The sequence below is a fragment of the Cyrtonyx montezumae genome, unplaced genomic scaffold, assembly GCF_038088225.1.
Source record: "Cyrtonyx montezumae isolate F1298 unplaced genomic scaffold, pur_monq_1.0 scaffold_2, whole genome shotgun sequence".
NCBI lineage: Eukaryota > Metazoa > Chordata > Aves > Galliformes > Odontophoridae > Cyrtonyx > Cyrtonyx montezumae.
In genome coordinates, this window is record NW_027071936.1 from 60,747,846 (window position 1) to 60,765,805 (window position 17,960).

General features: G+C 36.4%; 1 protein-coding gene across 1 annotated transcript in view; it reads left to right on the forward strand.

Moving 5' to 3' along the window:
* The window catches only part of POLN (DNA polymerase nu), a 78,427-nt gene that overhangs the window by 43,095 nt on the left and 17,372 nt on the right, over positions 1 to 17,960 (forward strand). The window contains exons 18-21 of the mRNA XM_065735857.1: positions 6,915 to 6,997; positions 8,738 to 8,869; positions 11,283 to 11,393; positions 15,340 to 15,418. Coding sequence (XP_065591929.1) covers positions 6,915 to 6,997; positions 8,738 to 8,869; positions 11,283 to 11,393; positions 15,340 to 15,418 — 405 coding nt within the window. The remainder of the gene's footprint in view (positions 1 to 6,914; positions 6,998 to 8,737; positions 8,870 to 11,282; positions 11,394 to 15,339; positions 15,419 to 17,960) is intronic.

Sequence of the window (17,960 nt, forward strand, 5' to 3'; positions counted from 1 at the left end):
TTTATGTCCTCAATATCAAGTATTTGGGAGATCAGTATAGAGATAAATATCTTGGTAAAGATACTGGATCATTTTACTTGAAGGTGAATCCTTCAATAAATTGTTGCTGATGACAGGTATAACATGATATGGTCTTGTTGCAGTCTCTATATCTGGGTCTCTGGCACTTCAGAATGCAGCAGCAGAAGACTCCTAGGCCATGAAGAAAACTTCAAAGATGTATCTTTATCATCTGCAATGTGCTTGAAAGCTAGATATCTTCTTTTGCATAAGGTTTAGGATGAATGAAATAAATCTTCATGCAGTAGTCTATAGAGGCTACTCAGAAAAAGTATTTTATAATGATCCACTGGAATTATTTTAAAAATTGCAAAGTGCTTTTGAAATCTTGAAAAAGAGTTTTATTGGAGTTGTAAATCTTTTCCTGATGCTCGAGGGGTGTAAAATTGAGATGCATTTTGATGGAGTGGCATACAAAGAGGAAAATAGATATAATGGAAAGATGTGGTATGGAAAAGATGGTATCGAGCTGACTGTGCTGTAGAGATGTTGAACACAATTAGCCAATAGGTTTATAAAAAAATCTGAGTGAAATAGAATACAAAGTGTTGGAAAATGACAGACATACAGGAATTAATCAGTTTCTTTTAATCAACATAAACTTAGGTTATACCAAAAAGGTTTTCCTTTGTTTCCTGTTTGTTTCCCTTCTGAAAAGATGGAGTACTGTTTCAGTCCTTGTTAGGTGCTTCTTTCCTATTTTAGGAAGTATATTACCTTTTCATCTCTTACTGGCTTGAATAGCTTAGAAGTTGGAAGGTACCAAATCCAGACTATATAGACGGTGTGGTAGGACAGTCCAGCCAAGACTGGCAATGTGCTCCATTATCTTCAAACTGGTATGGTGCCTGGTGTTACTGTGTAGCAAGAGAAAGACTGTCATCTTGTGCAAGTTCAAGCCTTCAGCTTAGTCAGTATCATGATTTAGTGATCAGGGTTGAAATCCAGAAAGCTTAACCCTTTCCTATCCTAAAAGACAGTGCACATCAAGAGTCAATGAATGTCAGTGAGTGCAGTTTCTACATATGGAGGAATTCAGATCTGCACCTTTGCATCATCCGTCCTTCCATGTGAGCTGTCATTTTATCAGGCCACCCTCTGCTGCCATCTGTCACATGGCAACAACGTGTAATAGGATATTGATGGGAAGCTTCTACTGCCACACCACCACCATCTGCCTCTGACAGTGCAGGCTGATGTAAAATAGGATGGGTTATGGACAAGGGCTGCTCCAAAAGCACATATAACATAAAGGAGCTTAGCTACATAATAGTTATTCTAAGATCACTTTACTTTCAAAATGTTTGAGGTAAGGTGCCTGAGCCTTCTCTGTTTTCCCATTAGTCATGAAACTGTAGCTTTTAAAAAGATGGTGTATTCTTGCATGTTACCTTATCAGTGAGCTGACTAGTTAGAGAAGAGACTGATACACTATGTGTTTAGAATACTCAGGTATGTTGTGCTATGTACTCTGCTTGCTTTATAATGCCACTGTCACCTAAAAACTAAGATCTCACAATTAACCTCCCATGTAATATATCCAGTGGTGATTCCACTGTAAAACTGAGCCTTTCTAAATCTTGCACTTGTCACTAATTACATAAGTTGTCTGCACTGGTTTCATATGCCAAGACAGAGCTCCAGGCATCATCTTACAAAATATATAACCCTATTTAATAGTAACAGGTGATTAAGAATGGCAGATTTATGTACTTCACTGAAGAGTTAAACAAAAAAAAGAAAATACCCAAGGAAATATAGAAGACCAGTCCAGATGAATGAAGATGTGTTCACTTATATATTTGCTCACATATTGGATGTTAATGACTGTGTATAGAATGAATTTAATGGCACTCCATCTCATTTCTCACATCAACCGCTCCCAGTTAGGACTTGAATTCGTTGGCAGATGTGGGACAGCAGCCAAGAGCCTTGTGGCTATTATGACTGCAAGGTAATGCAGATCAAGCAATGCATGCCTGCCAGATATTGTGTTTGAAAAGTTTGTTCTGCCTTTTCCTGTACATAAACAGACAACTTCGTCACCATGAAATGTTTCCCAGAAGTACTGAAACATTTTATCACATTCTTTAAGACTTATTTCCTTCCATGTCTACTTGTTCTCAAAGTTTTATTCTGGTATTGCTCAATTTTAATGCACTGTGTCCTCCTTTGATTTCTTTCTTAATTTTTTTTTCTTATATGTGTTCAACTGCTTTGGGCTGTGTGTCCTAATTTCTGGATACTAAAATAAGCATTTATTTTTCATACTAATCTGTACAAAAGAAAATAAATCCATCTAAGTTTCTTTTCTCTATGAAGTATGTTTTTCTAGATTGTAGCTAAGCTTTTTTTTTAATGAGTGCCATATTTTTCTTGGGTAAAAAGAAATTTGATGTTCGAAAGTTTTAAGATGCAATTCAGCAGAAACTTGTTGGGGTGTCCTTGAGACCTTATTGAGATATGAAAATATGTAAGAAATTTCAAAGAAATGACAGAAAATATTCGAGGTATCTGAAAAGTTAATTGTATCAGGTGCACAGAGAAGTATGAATTGCTTCTGATAAGTTTTAGGATGACCCATAACAGGTGTTAGTCAGAAGTTGTTAATAAGAAAAAGAGTAGCACACCCTATTCCAAAGGCCAGAGTTCACTGGAAACCTCCCAGAAGGAAACAGTCTCTGACTGGAGATGCTGCCCTCTTGGCTACTAGCCCTTAAATGAGGTTTTAAACCCTACCCCTTCATGTTGCACAAGTGAATTACTCACACTTGTGCTCCCAGGGTTAGCCACACCTCTTCACCAGATGCTCAATCACTGGTTAAGGCTGTGACCTGATAAGTCCCATACTGTAACATATTACGTGTCTTGTTTTAAGATTCATATCTATAATATATATTTCTTACTAACAATTTAGTGCTATCCTTTTTCATTATTTCTCTAGGTTTTTCCTCTTCCCTCCCCCCCTCAGGCAGCTATTCTCTTTTTGGCACGTAACCTAGTTCATATTGAAGCAATCTTTTTAAAGAGTTGGTGTATCTCTTCTCTGACCACATTTGACAGATTTCCTACAGTCTGCAAGTTATTTTGCTGTCCTTTCCGACTTCCCAGGTCGTTTAGCCAGGAATAAAGAAATGTTAATCTCAACTTGATAAACCTTTTCCAGCACAGAATTCCTTTATTTCACCCAGTAGATGCGTATCAAATGGAACATCATAAAACAAAGTATTTGCAAGGCACTACTAAACAAAGGAAGGAAAAGGACAACCAAATCAGAGCTGTGGAAGTAGGTTGAGACAGGTATGCAGGCAAGGACAGTAATGAGTTTTATTAATTTGATCAAATAGTCTATCTGAGAGAAAGAATAATAAGAAAGGTATCATGAAGTCAAAAAAGATTTCATTCTGGAACTATTAACTGTACATACCTTTCTAGAGGATTTCAGAAACTTCTGTTTTCATAACAAAACCTTTAACAAAGTCATTGTATTTTTTTTCTGCATCAACTTCTATTGCACTCATATTTATTAACATTTCACTTGCTCCTCCTGATGTACGTTTAGTACTTAGCGAGCTGAAGTCTGCCTCTACATTACTGTTTAGGATAAAGATGTTTTTATGCCTATTCAGCTTCCTTTTCTGGATTCATGTTTATTTGCAAACAGTGCACCCTCCAGTAGATGCCTATTTTACATCACACCACAGTTCAGCACTGTTTTCATGGATTAGATAGCTTTGTTAGCTTTGACATTTCTATAAATAAGGAGATGCTAATGTTTTTTTCTCAGTACTGTGGTATTGCATGACGGCTCTAAAACCAAAATAAAAGTTGTAACTTTGTTTTGACTGAAGCCTTTTTCACAATTTAATTATTGCGAATAGTTTATTTGTAGAGGAAGCAATCTGAAGAAGAAAGCCCTGTTACAATTTCTAGCATGGCTGAATTTATGGGAAATTGCCCCTCACCCCGTGCCATTTCATTACTGAAAAAAGTAACCTCCACCTCAAGCTGCAGGAATGGCACTACAATGCAAAGGGAATCGAGCATCCTAGATATAAATTGATTATTACTGATATAAACAGAGAATAGCATTTTTGTTATTAGAATAAACGTGTATAGTTTTGATTAACGACTTCTATTTGCTCAGGCACTTGTGATTTATAAGGCAATTTCTTTTATCATCTTTTGTCATTCAGGAGTCTTGAATGAGATACATACAGGATGCTATGTTTAGTGCCTCTGCTGAGTACTCGCCTCTTCCACTGATACATTTGGATGTGTTGTCCAATCATTTTGGTTTTAGCAGTACAGTAAAAGAAATATTTGACAAACTTCTAAACTATTAGTTGCTTCTCATATATTTTTTGAATAACTGAAGATAGTGAAATGCAAAGTGGCTGTTGCAGTTGTTGTAATCACGTGATGCATTTACATCTGCACCAGTAACTGTCTTAGACAAGTATTTGTTATTATTGCTTACAGCTAAAGCATTGGATCCTTCTGATGCTGCCTATTATTATTATAGCAATGTTTTCTGGGTCAGCCCCTTCAAGGTGAAGCTTGTATAATGCAAAATCAACCTTTATAATCCTATAATTGCATCTCACGCATTATCACATTCTTGTGTCTTGCACTTAAATCTTCTCTAGACCTTCCAGTCCCACCTAGCAAGGCTTTTCAGTAAGACAGCCTATGACTGGCTTCCTCAGTACCATGACCTGAGCAGTCTGTAACTGCTTCTGCAGATCTCGGTAACTTTTTTGCCTTCTATGTTCTTTCAGTCAAAGCTCTTCTTTTTCAGAGAGGTCAGCAGCTAACCTACCCTCTGCTCACCCCTTGGCTCTCAGTTGTCTCTAGCCTAAGGTTAATCAAATCTGCAAGTACCTTCTATTGCTGTAATCCTATCCTTCATGAGGCATCTAGTATGAGTTATGCAGTGTTAGGAGAACAGAATGAGATTTTGTACTGTTTCCCAAGTTTCAGTACGGTGCCCTAGGGTGAGATCTACTTTGTTCTCTGGGAAACTCTATCAGATTATCTCTCCTCTCCTTGCTCTCAATAGGTGTTTTCTCAAGAATATGTGTGGCTTTCTGCCAGGTCCTTCAGGAAATTCCTGCAGGCTTTCTGGCAGGAGTTGCTTCAGGAAATCTTTGATGATGTCTGGTTTCCTAATTCTGCACATATTAGTTCCAACTGCCACTCTGTAATCTTAATCAGGTACTTTTGGGAATTTCACCCCATTTCATTCATAGGAGCCATGATGACCTCTTGACCTTTTGGCACAACTGAGAAAGTAAATTATTAAGAGCATCTAAGTATAAGGATGATTGACTTATTTGGGAATAATCTTCAGATTAAAGACACTGTCTCTTGGATTATCCAGCTCTTCATGTCTTTCAACTTAAAACTAAGCAGAGAAAAATCCATTTTATCCTTGAAGCAATTGTTATGTTTCAAGTGACTGTGAACTTTTGCAAAACCAGACTGTTTACCCTAGGAAGATCTGAAATAACTTCTGATTTTCCTCTTCAAAAAATATGTATTTTGAGCAGGACTCTCCTAACATTGACTGCATCCAAGGTCTTCTTGTCTATCTTTCACTGTCTAATTATACAAGCACTTTTCATAGGCTAGGCTGACACTGAGTCAATGATGCACAAATCTGTGGCTCTGTTGATTTTCTAAGTGTTAAGTGTTATAATAATGGTAAAAGATTCTGTGGATATATATGGAAATATGACATTTTTTTCTAAGCTTGTCACATGAAACTTTTATGATAAAGGATATCCATAACAAAAAGCTTTAATGACAAACTATACAAAACTGATTCTTAAAATTCAACTGAATCATCATGAATGGACTCATCAGAAAACTTATTCACAAGCTGTTCATGTGGCATCAAGCATCTCTGGTGGCACTCCATCTCTAACTTCCCAAAACAGTTTGTGTAGATATTTATATTCAGAGTGTGAGCAGATTAGATAGAGATTTCCTCCAATAAGCTTCCATTTAAAGCAGGTTACCAGTACTCTTCAGTGCTATAAATGTTCAGTAATTACAGCGTCTTCCTAAAGCTACGTTTAGATAAGAGAACCATAGATAGCATATATTTGGTGTTTGCAGAGGCCTAGCTTTTAATTTACAAATTACTAAGTCCATTACCCTTATATAGGATTGTCTGCATCTTTGGTGTGTGAATGGAATGCAGGAAGGAGAGTACTTGTTGCAAGTAAACTAGCTACAGCCTCTGCTCCTGCTGCTGTTTTGGGGGTTGGACTTGGTGATCTCTAGAGGTCCCTTCCAACCCCTATGATTCTGTGATTCTGTGCTGTGTTATGGCATGTCTCCATTTCAAAGCTCTGTAAAATACATAAGAGATTCAGTGCATGCTTTTATCAGCAATTTTTCTCGATAAATGGTCAAATATTCTTATTAATGAAGCATTTGTATAACATTTATTTAAATGAGCTTGAGGTCAGACTATTGCTTGGTGTTTCTGTATACTTTGTGTCTTGAAGTAATGCTGATGCTGGGAAGATTTAACTTTTCTCACAGGTCAGTACTGGAACCTCTTCATCCTATAAGGATCTAATAATATAGTAGAAGGAATTTTTCTAGTTAAGGATTTAATTAAAAAGCAAACAAAAAACAAGGTGAAGATTTAAAGGGTTACATTTTCTGAGGACTATCACCTCCAAAATTTGTAAAGAATGTGTTTGTTCATTGTTCCTAAGATAAAAGCTCCTAAGTGCTTTTGCTTATGTCTTATTAATCTGTAGTTAAATATGTTTTCTGTGAGGATAAAGAAGTAAATTGATTTTAACTGAAAATGTTATTTTTGTTTGTTTGTTTAGGAAGGGGATTCCGAGTGAACAAGTGAAACAAGCTGATAGAGAGCAAGCAAAGCGTATCGTTTACTCAGTGGTTTATGGAGCAGGTAGGCATTCCTAGAAAATAAATTGCTACAGTATATTCACACCTTATATGTGTGAATATTATATTTGCTTAATGTGGTGCAATTATATTCATCTGCTCATGCCTCAATCATCCTGTGAAACTGCAGAAAAGACAACTTATACATCTGTGAAAGAATCAATTCTCTTCAATGGCACAAGTCCAGTGTTCAAGTCTTGAATTATACAGTACACAGAGGCATGTTGAAGTGTTTAAATGAAAGCAGAGAAGCTGGTTAGAAGTGTTTTTTTTCAGTTTTGAAATATGATATGGAATGGAAAATGCTAGAATGCACATACTATTGCTAACAGTTCCCCTGGCACAGATAACTCAAGGGGAGTGCTCAAAGGAGCTTTAGCCCACTCCTGGGAATTGCTCAGCATGGCCTGTGCTCCCATGTGGTGAAACACGGCTTATATGGCTATAGTCTTCTCTTTTTGCTTTCCAGGAATTGCATTTTCCTGGAACTTCTCAGACTTTCTTATTGTTATTGTGGTTTTATTTTCCTTCTCTTGTATGTAATACTTTGTTCTGTATAACTGTAGCTCTTTAGAAGGGCAACATGAACAAATATAGATGTTGCAGTTCTCTAAGGAAGCCACAGCAGTCTCCTGGCTATTAACAACATGTGCTTTTGCAGATATATTTGTCATTCTCTAACCAAGAAATTAAAAACAAGTTATTTAGATGTAAATAGGTTCACAAGCCTGCAACAACTCAGCTAGGAGTCATCCAAGATATGAATTTCTTGTTCTAGTTCTTTGTCTAGACTAGTGTTCTATAGCTCATTGCAGATCCCAGCATGACAGAGCAAAATGCCACATAATTCTGCATTTGGAAGTCTGAAATGCACATCAGACTGACAGGGAGGTGTTTAGGTGGCTGAAATTCTTTCTCTTCCAAAAATGCTGGATAATTTTTCTTGACAGTATTACTGTGACGATAACTATTCCGAGCTTTTAGTGCCTTGTGACTTTGCCTGTCAGCCCATGTTGTTTGCAGACACAGTGTTGGTTTTGTGCTGCTGTGCAGACAAATGTATCCATATTTCAAACCTCATATGAATAAAGTTGATATGTGTGTTATTTTTAATGGAAGTATTTAATTTATAAATTATTTAAACTGTAGCTCTTAGATAATATTTTTACACTCTGAAAAACTGTCTTTGGTATAATATTATATGTATAAAATATATATAACAATATATATTGTGCCTCTGTATCTTATCCAAAATGTATTACTCCTTTCTATCTCTGCTGAAACTCTTCAATTCTGCATTTCTTTTCTAGCCCTTTCATCTCATAACTTGGACTGAGATTTTTGCAGACATTGAGGAGCCCAGTGCTGTTTGAAATCTGTAGGACTCATGCTCCTAAATGTACTTTTAAAATCAGGCCTCGTGGTCTGATTACTTCTGTTAGATGGTTTTTTGTGACTTCTACACCATATCCAAAGCTTCTGGCTAAACTTAACTAGCCCTATCTTCATTTCTTTCTCATGTAATTTGTAGGTTCTACATCTTCTCCTTAGAGTCTGCAGATTTCAACTTCAGTGAAACATTTAAGCTCCAGGATAACATTTGCATCATTGTAATATGACTGTGGTATATCAGATCTATCCTCTTTCTTAGAGATGAGCACATCTGCTAATTTCACAAATTGTGAATGTAACAGTGTTATTGTCTGTAATGGATTTCTGATTGTTGTTTTTTTCAATGTAACAGGTAAAGAATGTCTTGCTGAATGCCTGGGAATTACTCCTCTTGAAGCTGGTCGCTTTATTGAGAGTTTTATGCAAAAATACAAGAAAGTACATGAATTCACGAAGGAAACCATTGGACAATGCCAAAATAAAGGTAATCCAAACCGACAAGCATTTTTTTTTAATTGATAATTGTGTCAGAATGATGAAGACAGAGATTCAGCTTAACCTAAATTTGAATAGTTACAGGGAAGAGATAATATTACATATTGTCTGTTGCTGAATCTGTTTTTTTCTCTTTTATTCCTAAGATGAATTGATTAAGCTTCTCTGCCTATCCTGACAAAGATGCTAACAGAGTAATATTTCTTCTCTCAGACTGAACTCTACTTAATGTCAAGCTACACTGCATCATTTTAAAATATAACATGCTTCAATACAAATCCAGGGAATATTTTACTTAATAAACATGTTACATCGCTGCTGAACTGTAAAAGTTCAACCATTTAATCAAAGAACCAGTTTACAGAAAGATTTTTTAAATACGTTTCTTCCTTGCACTAGTCAGAATTTCTCTTCTTGAAGCTTAGGTGGTATCTGTGATGAAAAGATGTGTGCAGAGTGCTACATGGAGCCAGCAGCTGTAAACTCTTCTAGCATCAAAGTTGTTGTTAGTCTACATATTCATTTATATTTAGAGAATCCTAGGAGTGCAGCAATTAGAGAAGAGAAAGAATAGCAGCTTGAAATGTTTTAAAAGTTTATTAGAAGAACTGTCAAAATTGATCTTTTAGTACACTATACAGTATGGCATAGTGTACTAAGATACACTGTAGAAATAAATAGTACATTTGGTATGTAATATTGCCCATAATTGCTCAGGTGAACGTCATGGTAGAAACAAATAACTGATTCTGACTTCTGGTCATGAAAATGATAGTATTTCTTCTTTGTAGTTTATAGGAATTACATTCCTTTATTCATTAATATTACTGAATTTAAAATAAGTGTTCAGGAGCTTCCCTTTAGCTATAATGAAGCTCAATAATATACGTATTGTAAAATATTACACATGATATATTTGTCTTGGTTTACTTAAAATAGCATTTTTTTTCTCTTAAAAATAAATGAATTTCTATAATCTTCTGTGCTCAGGAATGTTGTACTGTGCTTAGTAGACAAGAGTATCATAACTTATGTCCCTGATTGTGGTTAAAACCTGATACACAATTGTCTCATTAGTACTCCTCTCACTCCTAACTGTTTATTTCAGTTATACAAGCTCAAATATTTTGCAGCAGGTAAACACTGTTCAGTACTTTTCTTGTTCATCCATCTCAGATAGAAAACCCTTCCAACTTATTTGCAGTTCAAAGATGAACGACATCTGACCAACTAATTTTATTAAAGTATAAATACCATACCACATACCATACAGGATTATTACATTAAATCTATTTCTCACTGAGTGTCCAGTGTTTTAAAAATTCTGGCTTCTTACTGTTCTTCACAGAAAATCTTAGTTAAATTGGGAAGACTGATTTGCCAGAGAAAATCCCAGCCTTCAGACTGTTCCTTGTGCTAAAAATTAAACATTTCATGACAGTGCTATTGATAATATAGAAATTCACAGAAAGCTGTATTAATTCAGCAGAACTATCTTCATTCCATGCATATAATATTGGGTTTGTGCTGTCCATAGTAAAGTCAGAACATTATGTTTAGAGAGGTTTTATTGCACTTCAGATGTAATTGTGTTGTGCAGTCTGACCTTTGGTGGTATCCAGTGATGGCTTATGAGTAGTCAGGGTGATCAGAGGTGTAACAAAAATATTTTGCACTTCTTTGAAAAAAGGGAAAGGCTTAGTTTTGGGAGATAAACTGAGGCAAGGCTTTCGAGATGTTTTCTGGACAAGGGGATCATGGAAACTTTCTTTCACTCTCAGTTTCTCTTACTTGCCCTCCAAAAAATCTAGCGATGCTGACAAGATATGTCATTAAGCTAAAAATAAATGTATACTATTTTTATGTGTTTCTTTTAAACTCTTAACTGGAGTTTAGAAAGTTTGGTTGTGGAAGGCACATGAAACTATCACATTATGAAAATGGAGGAAAAAAAACTATTTTCCCAAAAACTATTTGATAATTTTGGGAAAGATTCATTAATGATTTAATTGCTGCACAAATTGATTTTTTTTGCTATTCCCAAGTAAACTATTCATTCCATGGAAAGCTCTAATTATGGCTGCTAATAGATAGCTAATTCTGCTAGGTATTTATAGTTTCATCTCCCACAGAGAGTTTGCTGTTCTACCAGCATATTAGCAGATAATCCTAATGAAAATAGAGCTTTAATGAACAGAAGTTTTTATTGTGTACTATGTATCAATTCTCTGAATAAAATAATTCTCAGGCTAACAATACAGTAAGCTATGAATACTTTCAGAGGGCAAAATACCAAATTATCTCAAGCAGTGCATAATTACTAAAATCTGGATTATCTTAAAAAAGAATTTTTGAAATTTTAATTGCTCTAGAAATACTGATTTCTACTTAAATCTTACAAGGTTATGTGGTTTCCATCATGGGACGCAAAAGACTGCTTGCTAACATCAATTCACAGGATTACAAACTACGCACTCAAGCAGAGAGGCAAGCTGTCAATTTTGTTGTTCAAGGTAAAAACTCACCTATCTACCTACCTACCTATCTCTCTCTCTTATCTCTAACAGAAAACATCTTTTGCTCTCAAAAAAAAAAAAAGAATATTTTTGTAGTAAGTAAGCTACTGAGGTGTGAGTTTTATTATAGAAAAGATGTAAATATTTATTCTATGTTCCTTATAAACTTCAACTAAACACAATGTACTAATACAGTAGATTGTTAAATATAGGTATAGGTACTAACTACATATAGAGAAAATATAGATTCCAAGGCTCAAACCTTTCTGGTTTATTTGAAAGTTTATTCCAAAGTGATTCTGTAATTTTATGCTTACAGTTTTGTAGCTTTTACTTTGTCATGTAGCTTTAGTTTAAGAAATATGCAATATTACAAAAACCTTATATATATTTTGAGACAACTTTCTTTTGATAACAACATTGGAAAATTGCCATATAAATTTGAAATGTAAAAATCAGCACAAAAATACTGAAATATTAGTTAACGGATGTATTAATACATTTCTGTATAAGAGTTGCTTGGACCCCACTCTTGTATAGAAAATAGCTACCTAAGGAACAAATTGAAACTGAGTTGGCAGTCCGTAGCTAAGATCCCTCCTACCAAACCTTGGAAGCGTTTTTTTTTTTTTTTTTGGAAGATACTGACAGGGTTTTTATTAAGTCATATCGGACATGTACAATTTATAGGCAAGTAAAAACTGCTTTCTAAATATGGGGATGGAGGACTTTTTGTAGAGTGATTTGAATTTCTTTTTGAAAGGATCATTTGTTTTTTCTTTTTTTTCTCTTCAAATATTATTCATGTTAATGTTTAACTTAAAAAAAATGACTTCAGTAATTATGTTGTGTTTGACATTCCTTATAATTAGTAACTGAATTTAGTACTATCTCTACAAGAACACATACAGATCTAGAATTCTAATATATACTGTACAGCTCGAGTAACAGTTGTGCTCAAGTGATAGCTGCCTTGCTGTATGAGGCTCTCAAATGCAGAAATTTAAAATATCCTTATAACATCTGCAGCAAAGCTGGCATGTTTGTACATCTGGGATTACTTGCACAAGCTTCTCTAGAGACTTGTGTTCATTTCACCTCAGTTTCCATCCAGCTGAACATCAGCCCTGTCAAAAGACACAATGCTTGAGCTAATACAGTGGGTTCTGCTGAGGGTGGTGTCGCATTAATAAAGCTACATGGCCCTTTGAGCACTGTTTGCTTGTGTCCATCTGTCAAAAGAACTTGGAGCTGAGGCAAGGCTGAATCATAGAATAGAATCATAGAATCATTAAGTTGGAAAAGACCACTGAGATCATCTAGTCCACCTGTTGACCCATGATCAATATTGCCTGCAACACTGGCACAAGACTGCTTGTGAAATTCTCCTACATTAATTGTCCAGTGAATCAGGCCTGGAATGGGTTCATGAAAAGCAGGTCCTTCTTGCCAAACTTGATCTCCTACTATGATCGAGTGACCCACCTAGTGGATGAGGGAAAGGCTGTTGAGTTAGTCTACCTATACTTCAGCAAAGTCTTTGGCACTTTCTCCCACAATATTCTCCTGCAGAAGCTGACAGTCTGTGGCTGGGACAGGTACAGTCTTTGCTGGGTAAAGAACTGGCTGGAGGGCTGGGCCCAGAGAGTGGTGGTGAATGGAGTTAAATCCAGCTGGCGACCAGTCACAACTGGTGTTCCGCAAGGGTCGGTACTGGGGCCTGTCCTCTTCAATATCTCTGGTGATGACCTGGAAAAGGCATTGAGTGCATCCTCAGTAAGTTTGCAGGTGACATCAATTTGGGATTAAGTGTCAATCTGCCTGGGGGTAGTGAGGCAGATCTGGATCTGGACAGACTGGATTGCTGGGCTGAGGCCATTGGGATGAGGTTCAACAAGACCAAGTGCCAGGTCCTATGCTTTGTCCACAACAACCTCAGGCAATGCTACAGGCTTGGGGCAGAGTGGCTGGAAGACTGAAGAAGAGATGGACCTGAGGGTACTGGTTGATGCTTGGCTGAACATGAGCCAGCAGTGTGCCCAGGTGACCAAAAAGGCCAATGGCATCCTGGCTTGTATCAGAAATAGTGTTGCCAGCAGGAGCAAGGAAGTTATTGTCCCTCTGTATACAGTTCTGGTGAGGGTGCACCTTAATAACTGTGTTCAGTTTTGTGCCTTCAGTACAAGGAAGATATCAAAGCCCTAGAGTGTGTCCAGAGAAGGGCAGCGAAGCTGGTGAGGTGGAGCACAACTCTTAGGAGGAGCAGCTGAAGGAACTGTGATTGTTCAGTCTGGAGAAGCGGAGGCTCAGGGGTGACTTTTATAGCTCTCCACAACTCCCTGAAAGGAGGCTGTGGCAAGGCAAGGGTTGGCCTCTTCTCTCCTGTAAATGGAGAATAAGGGAATGGCCTTCAGTTGCACCAAGGGAGGTTCAGGTTGGATATTAGAAAAAAAAATTTCTCCAAAGGAGTGGTCAGGCACTGGCATAGGTCACCCAGGGAGGAGGTTCAACACCCCTGAAGGTGTTCAAGAGATGTTGAGATGTGGTACTAAGGGACGTGGTTCAGTGGGAAAATACTGGTGCATGGTTGGACTAAATGATCGTGGAGGTCTTTTCCAACTTTTATGATTCTGTGATAATAGTCTAATAATATAAGCAGTTTGCAGTTTGAAAATGGTAGCAGAAACAGATAGCAGATGTTCTTTTGTTGCACTGCAATATTAAGAGGAATGTGCAGGGTTCCAGCTGTAACTTGCTACGACTGCACTTTGCACATATGTATTGTGAGGAATTAAATAGTTACATAAATTTATTCTCAAAATCTCACTGACTACTTGGCTTTTGTAGAAACATCTTTTCTTAGTTACTGTATCAATGTGTCCTGTTTTGTGATGTATTTAATCAGTGTGAGATAAAATTTGACCAGAAAAACAAGAAATATATTTGGGACTAAGTTTTCCATTAGGCGTAGACATCTCAAAAACCCGCTGAGAATCTGCACTTGATATAGTTAATGAATAAAAGAGAGTCTCAGCATGAGATTCAGAGGGAGGTATTTTGTTATAGAAAACTATGAAGAAGTATTAAGTCTTTCCCCTGTTGGATTATTGAGACATAATAATCTCCTCCATCTCTTAGATATTCTTTTACCTCCCAGGAGAGTACCCTTGCTATTTGCCTAACTGGCTAATCTTTATCTCTTGATGTTGGACTATTTGGAAGAAAGAGTTCAAGATTCACTGATTTAGAGGGTTCAAAAATGAAAATGTGTATGGTTTGGTACTTCTAAGGTATCTGATGGAGTGAGAATTATGGCTTCTGGTCCTTAGTTAAAGGATTATTTCCGTACTTTTCCTGATAAATACTTACATAAAGCTCACTAAAACAGTGTTGCATGGTTCAGAACAGGCTGTTTCACCTAACTGCAAGTCTGGAGGAAAACTCTGTCTCTTAATCACTAGAAATGCCTAGTCCATCACACAACATGGCACTGTTTCTGCACCACTACTCTTAGCCCTGTAACCTAATGAATATGCATTACATACCCACTGAGTTAAGAAAAATCATAAATTACTGAATGAAAATATGGCTCTAAAATAAAATTCTGCCTTTTACATTACATTTGAATTGATTTATAGGTAATTTTAATTCCAATTTAGAGTTAGGTCATTTCAGACTTTTTTTTTTTTTTACAGAAAAGTAGTTCTAATGAGTAACAAATTCACCTTAAACTAGTATATAATTTAATACCATTTTCCACTTCTAATTAACATGTAGTGGTTTGCTATTTATTAATCTTACTATCAGTTTCACATATTGCATCAATCTGCTAGTTTTGCAAATTCTTATAATTCACAATCTGCAGATGTTTTTCATTCCTGTGCCATAAAACAACTTTCCTTTTGCATGCTTTAAACTGAAAGCAGATCACTTTCTTTCATAGGATCTGCAGCTGATCTTTGCAAAATGGCTATGGTTGAGATTTTTACTTCTGTTGTCGTTTCTCCAACTTTAACAGCCAGGTTAGTAATGAATGACTGCAAAAGTGTTTAATTTTAAAACAAAAATAGTCGAATGGGTTTCCAGCATTTTAAGCAGCTGTAGAAATACTGTGTATACCTCTGTACCTTTTAACAAGCAACGATTTGTGGGATGTGTTTTTACATCCAGAAGTGATATCTTTGTGCTTAAACAGTTGGTTCTGTAAAGCTATCCCAAGGCAATGAAGTGCCCTGGGCCCATTTAAATCAGATCTAGAGTAGTGGTGGTTCCAAGTCTTTGAAATCGAGCCCACTGATCATATCCTTCCTGTATTTTGAGTATATTATACAATGGCAATTGAACATCGAACGGGCTGGGAAAAAACAAGAATCAGGAAATCAGTGCTCAAACAAAATTAGCAAACAGTTTCTAATCCTTGTGTAGATGGCTTTCTTTTGCTAGAACCAACCAACAAACAAACAAAAAAACACAAAGGAAAGAAATAAGTGGTCCTATACTACAGATCTGAAATGGGAAATTGTTCTTCGGTGGATGCACATCTAGACAGTGTTGTATGAAGAGGCCACAGTCAGGCAGCTGTGGTCTGGTTGAGTTTTTCTTTGTCAAGTGTAACTTTGGGTTAGATAAGTAATAGAACAGCCAACAGACTCTAGTGGACACAAGCAGAGATGGTGAAAGGGTAAGAAATACATTCTCTCCTTCTGTAACTACCTAACACACGCATCTTTAGGGTCAGTGACTGGCTGTTTATTGTAATTATGAGAAAACCAAAGGTTTTTGCATTTAATGCCATATCTGGTGAATGTTTTCTTCTCTCAACAGAGAAGTTTGCTTTTGAGTTGTCATCTCCCAAAACTATTTTAAAAATGTAATGCTATCAAATGGCTAAGGACTTAAAAGACATGGGGAAGTACTGAAGTTTAACAGGGTTTCCTTATGATGTGAAATCATAGGGAAAGTGCTAGACCAGAAGAATTGCTGCCTATGCTTCTCATTCTTACCATAAATACCACAGCTGGGAAAGACTAAGATTGCAAGGTCAATTAAAAGAGACAGACTGTTTTAAACTGGAATTTTGAACTCCTGCCAGCCATTAACAACTGGATGGCTTTGCTAAAGGAGAGCCTTTTAATATTTACAAATGGCTCCTTGCTGTAATATTTATTAGGTACTTAGCAGCTAGGCTTGTCAGAAAAGCACAGTCAATGCCTTTGTAAATTCTGCAAATGCTCACCTGGTTAGAAGGTAGCTCAGGCATTTGAAAGCATCACTGTGGTCTTGTCAACAGATTAAGGTACTGGAACCTGAAAATTTGTGTTTGCACTCAGTCACTTGTCTGCCAAGTGACATTCAGCTATTATTTATTCAGTGGCCTGTTTCTTGATTTACTTTTCAGTACAGTCAAGATAATGATCCTAACATTCTTTGTAAAGCTCTTTGAAAAATATTTTAAAAGGAAGCGATGATGTTATTGCAACAGTAGGAATGCACAGTAGCTTTTCCAAAATGAGAAATATAATCAGTCTCCTATTATCATTAGATCAGATCATACTAATTCAAAAGATTCACTACTATCTTTTCTTCTATCTCTACCCCCTTGCAAGGTTTTTTTCCCCTCCATTAGAATTTATAATTTTAGAAACAGGTTTTCACTTTGAACAACAAATCAAAGAGAAATATCATTTACATAAACTTTAGAAGGAATTACGAGCCCCTTATTTACACTGTGATACAATATATCCTGTAAGGCATAGCCAAGTAGTGGCTAACACCTTACATTTTGTCTTCCCTACGTTGGAAATAAAAAAAAAATATTCAAATTTGCATTTTAGACAAGGTCTTAACAGTTTCTGATGTTAGTTGGCAGTCATGTTTACAATCTTCATCATCAACAGTGCTGCATTCACATATATTATAATCGTATGTGAACAAGTTCTGACCCAGCAGTATGTAGCTTCAGTTTTTACGACTAGTAATCATGACATATTTTCAGTTATTCTCTGCCCATGTGACATTGTGTTAGGAAGTCAGTGGAAGGTAACCAATTACATTTTCATGAAGCTGAATCAGCAAGGCCCTTGTGAAGGAGCAGTGCAATCCCCTGTGGCCGATCAGTGGCAGTTCTGGCAACTAACAGTCTCGTTTTTCTCTTTGCATTGGGCATCTTTTAATTCAAATGCCAGCTCAGCAACTCATACTGTTGTCAATAAAAAATCAGTCTGTTACCTGAAAATAATTTTACACAAATGAGCATTACATTCAATATGTAATCTGTACGATAGAAGTCGATACTAGTATGTGTTAGCTACTGCCATTGATGTTAATGTGTGCATTTTGTGTGGCACTGATGAGTAATCAAAATGATGTCTTTGAACTTCTTCCATATTATCTACATTTTTGTTGAGACGCTGTTCTGTAGCTCATGGCCAAGTTGCTTACTGAAAATATGCTGCTGACATCAATTATTCAAGTGCTAGCTTTTACCTGACTGATGCAATTCACAGAACCCCCACATAATGTCTCCTGCAGGCAGATGATAACAAAGAAACTTCTGAAGTCAGA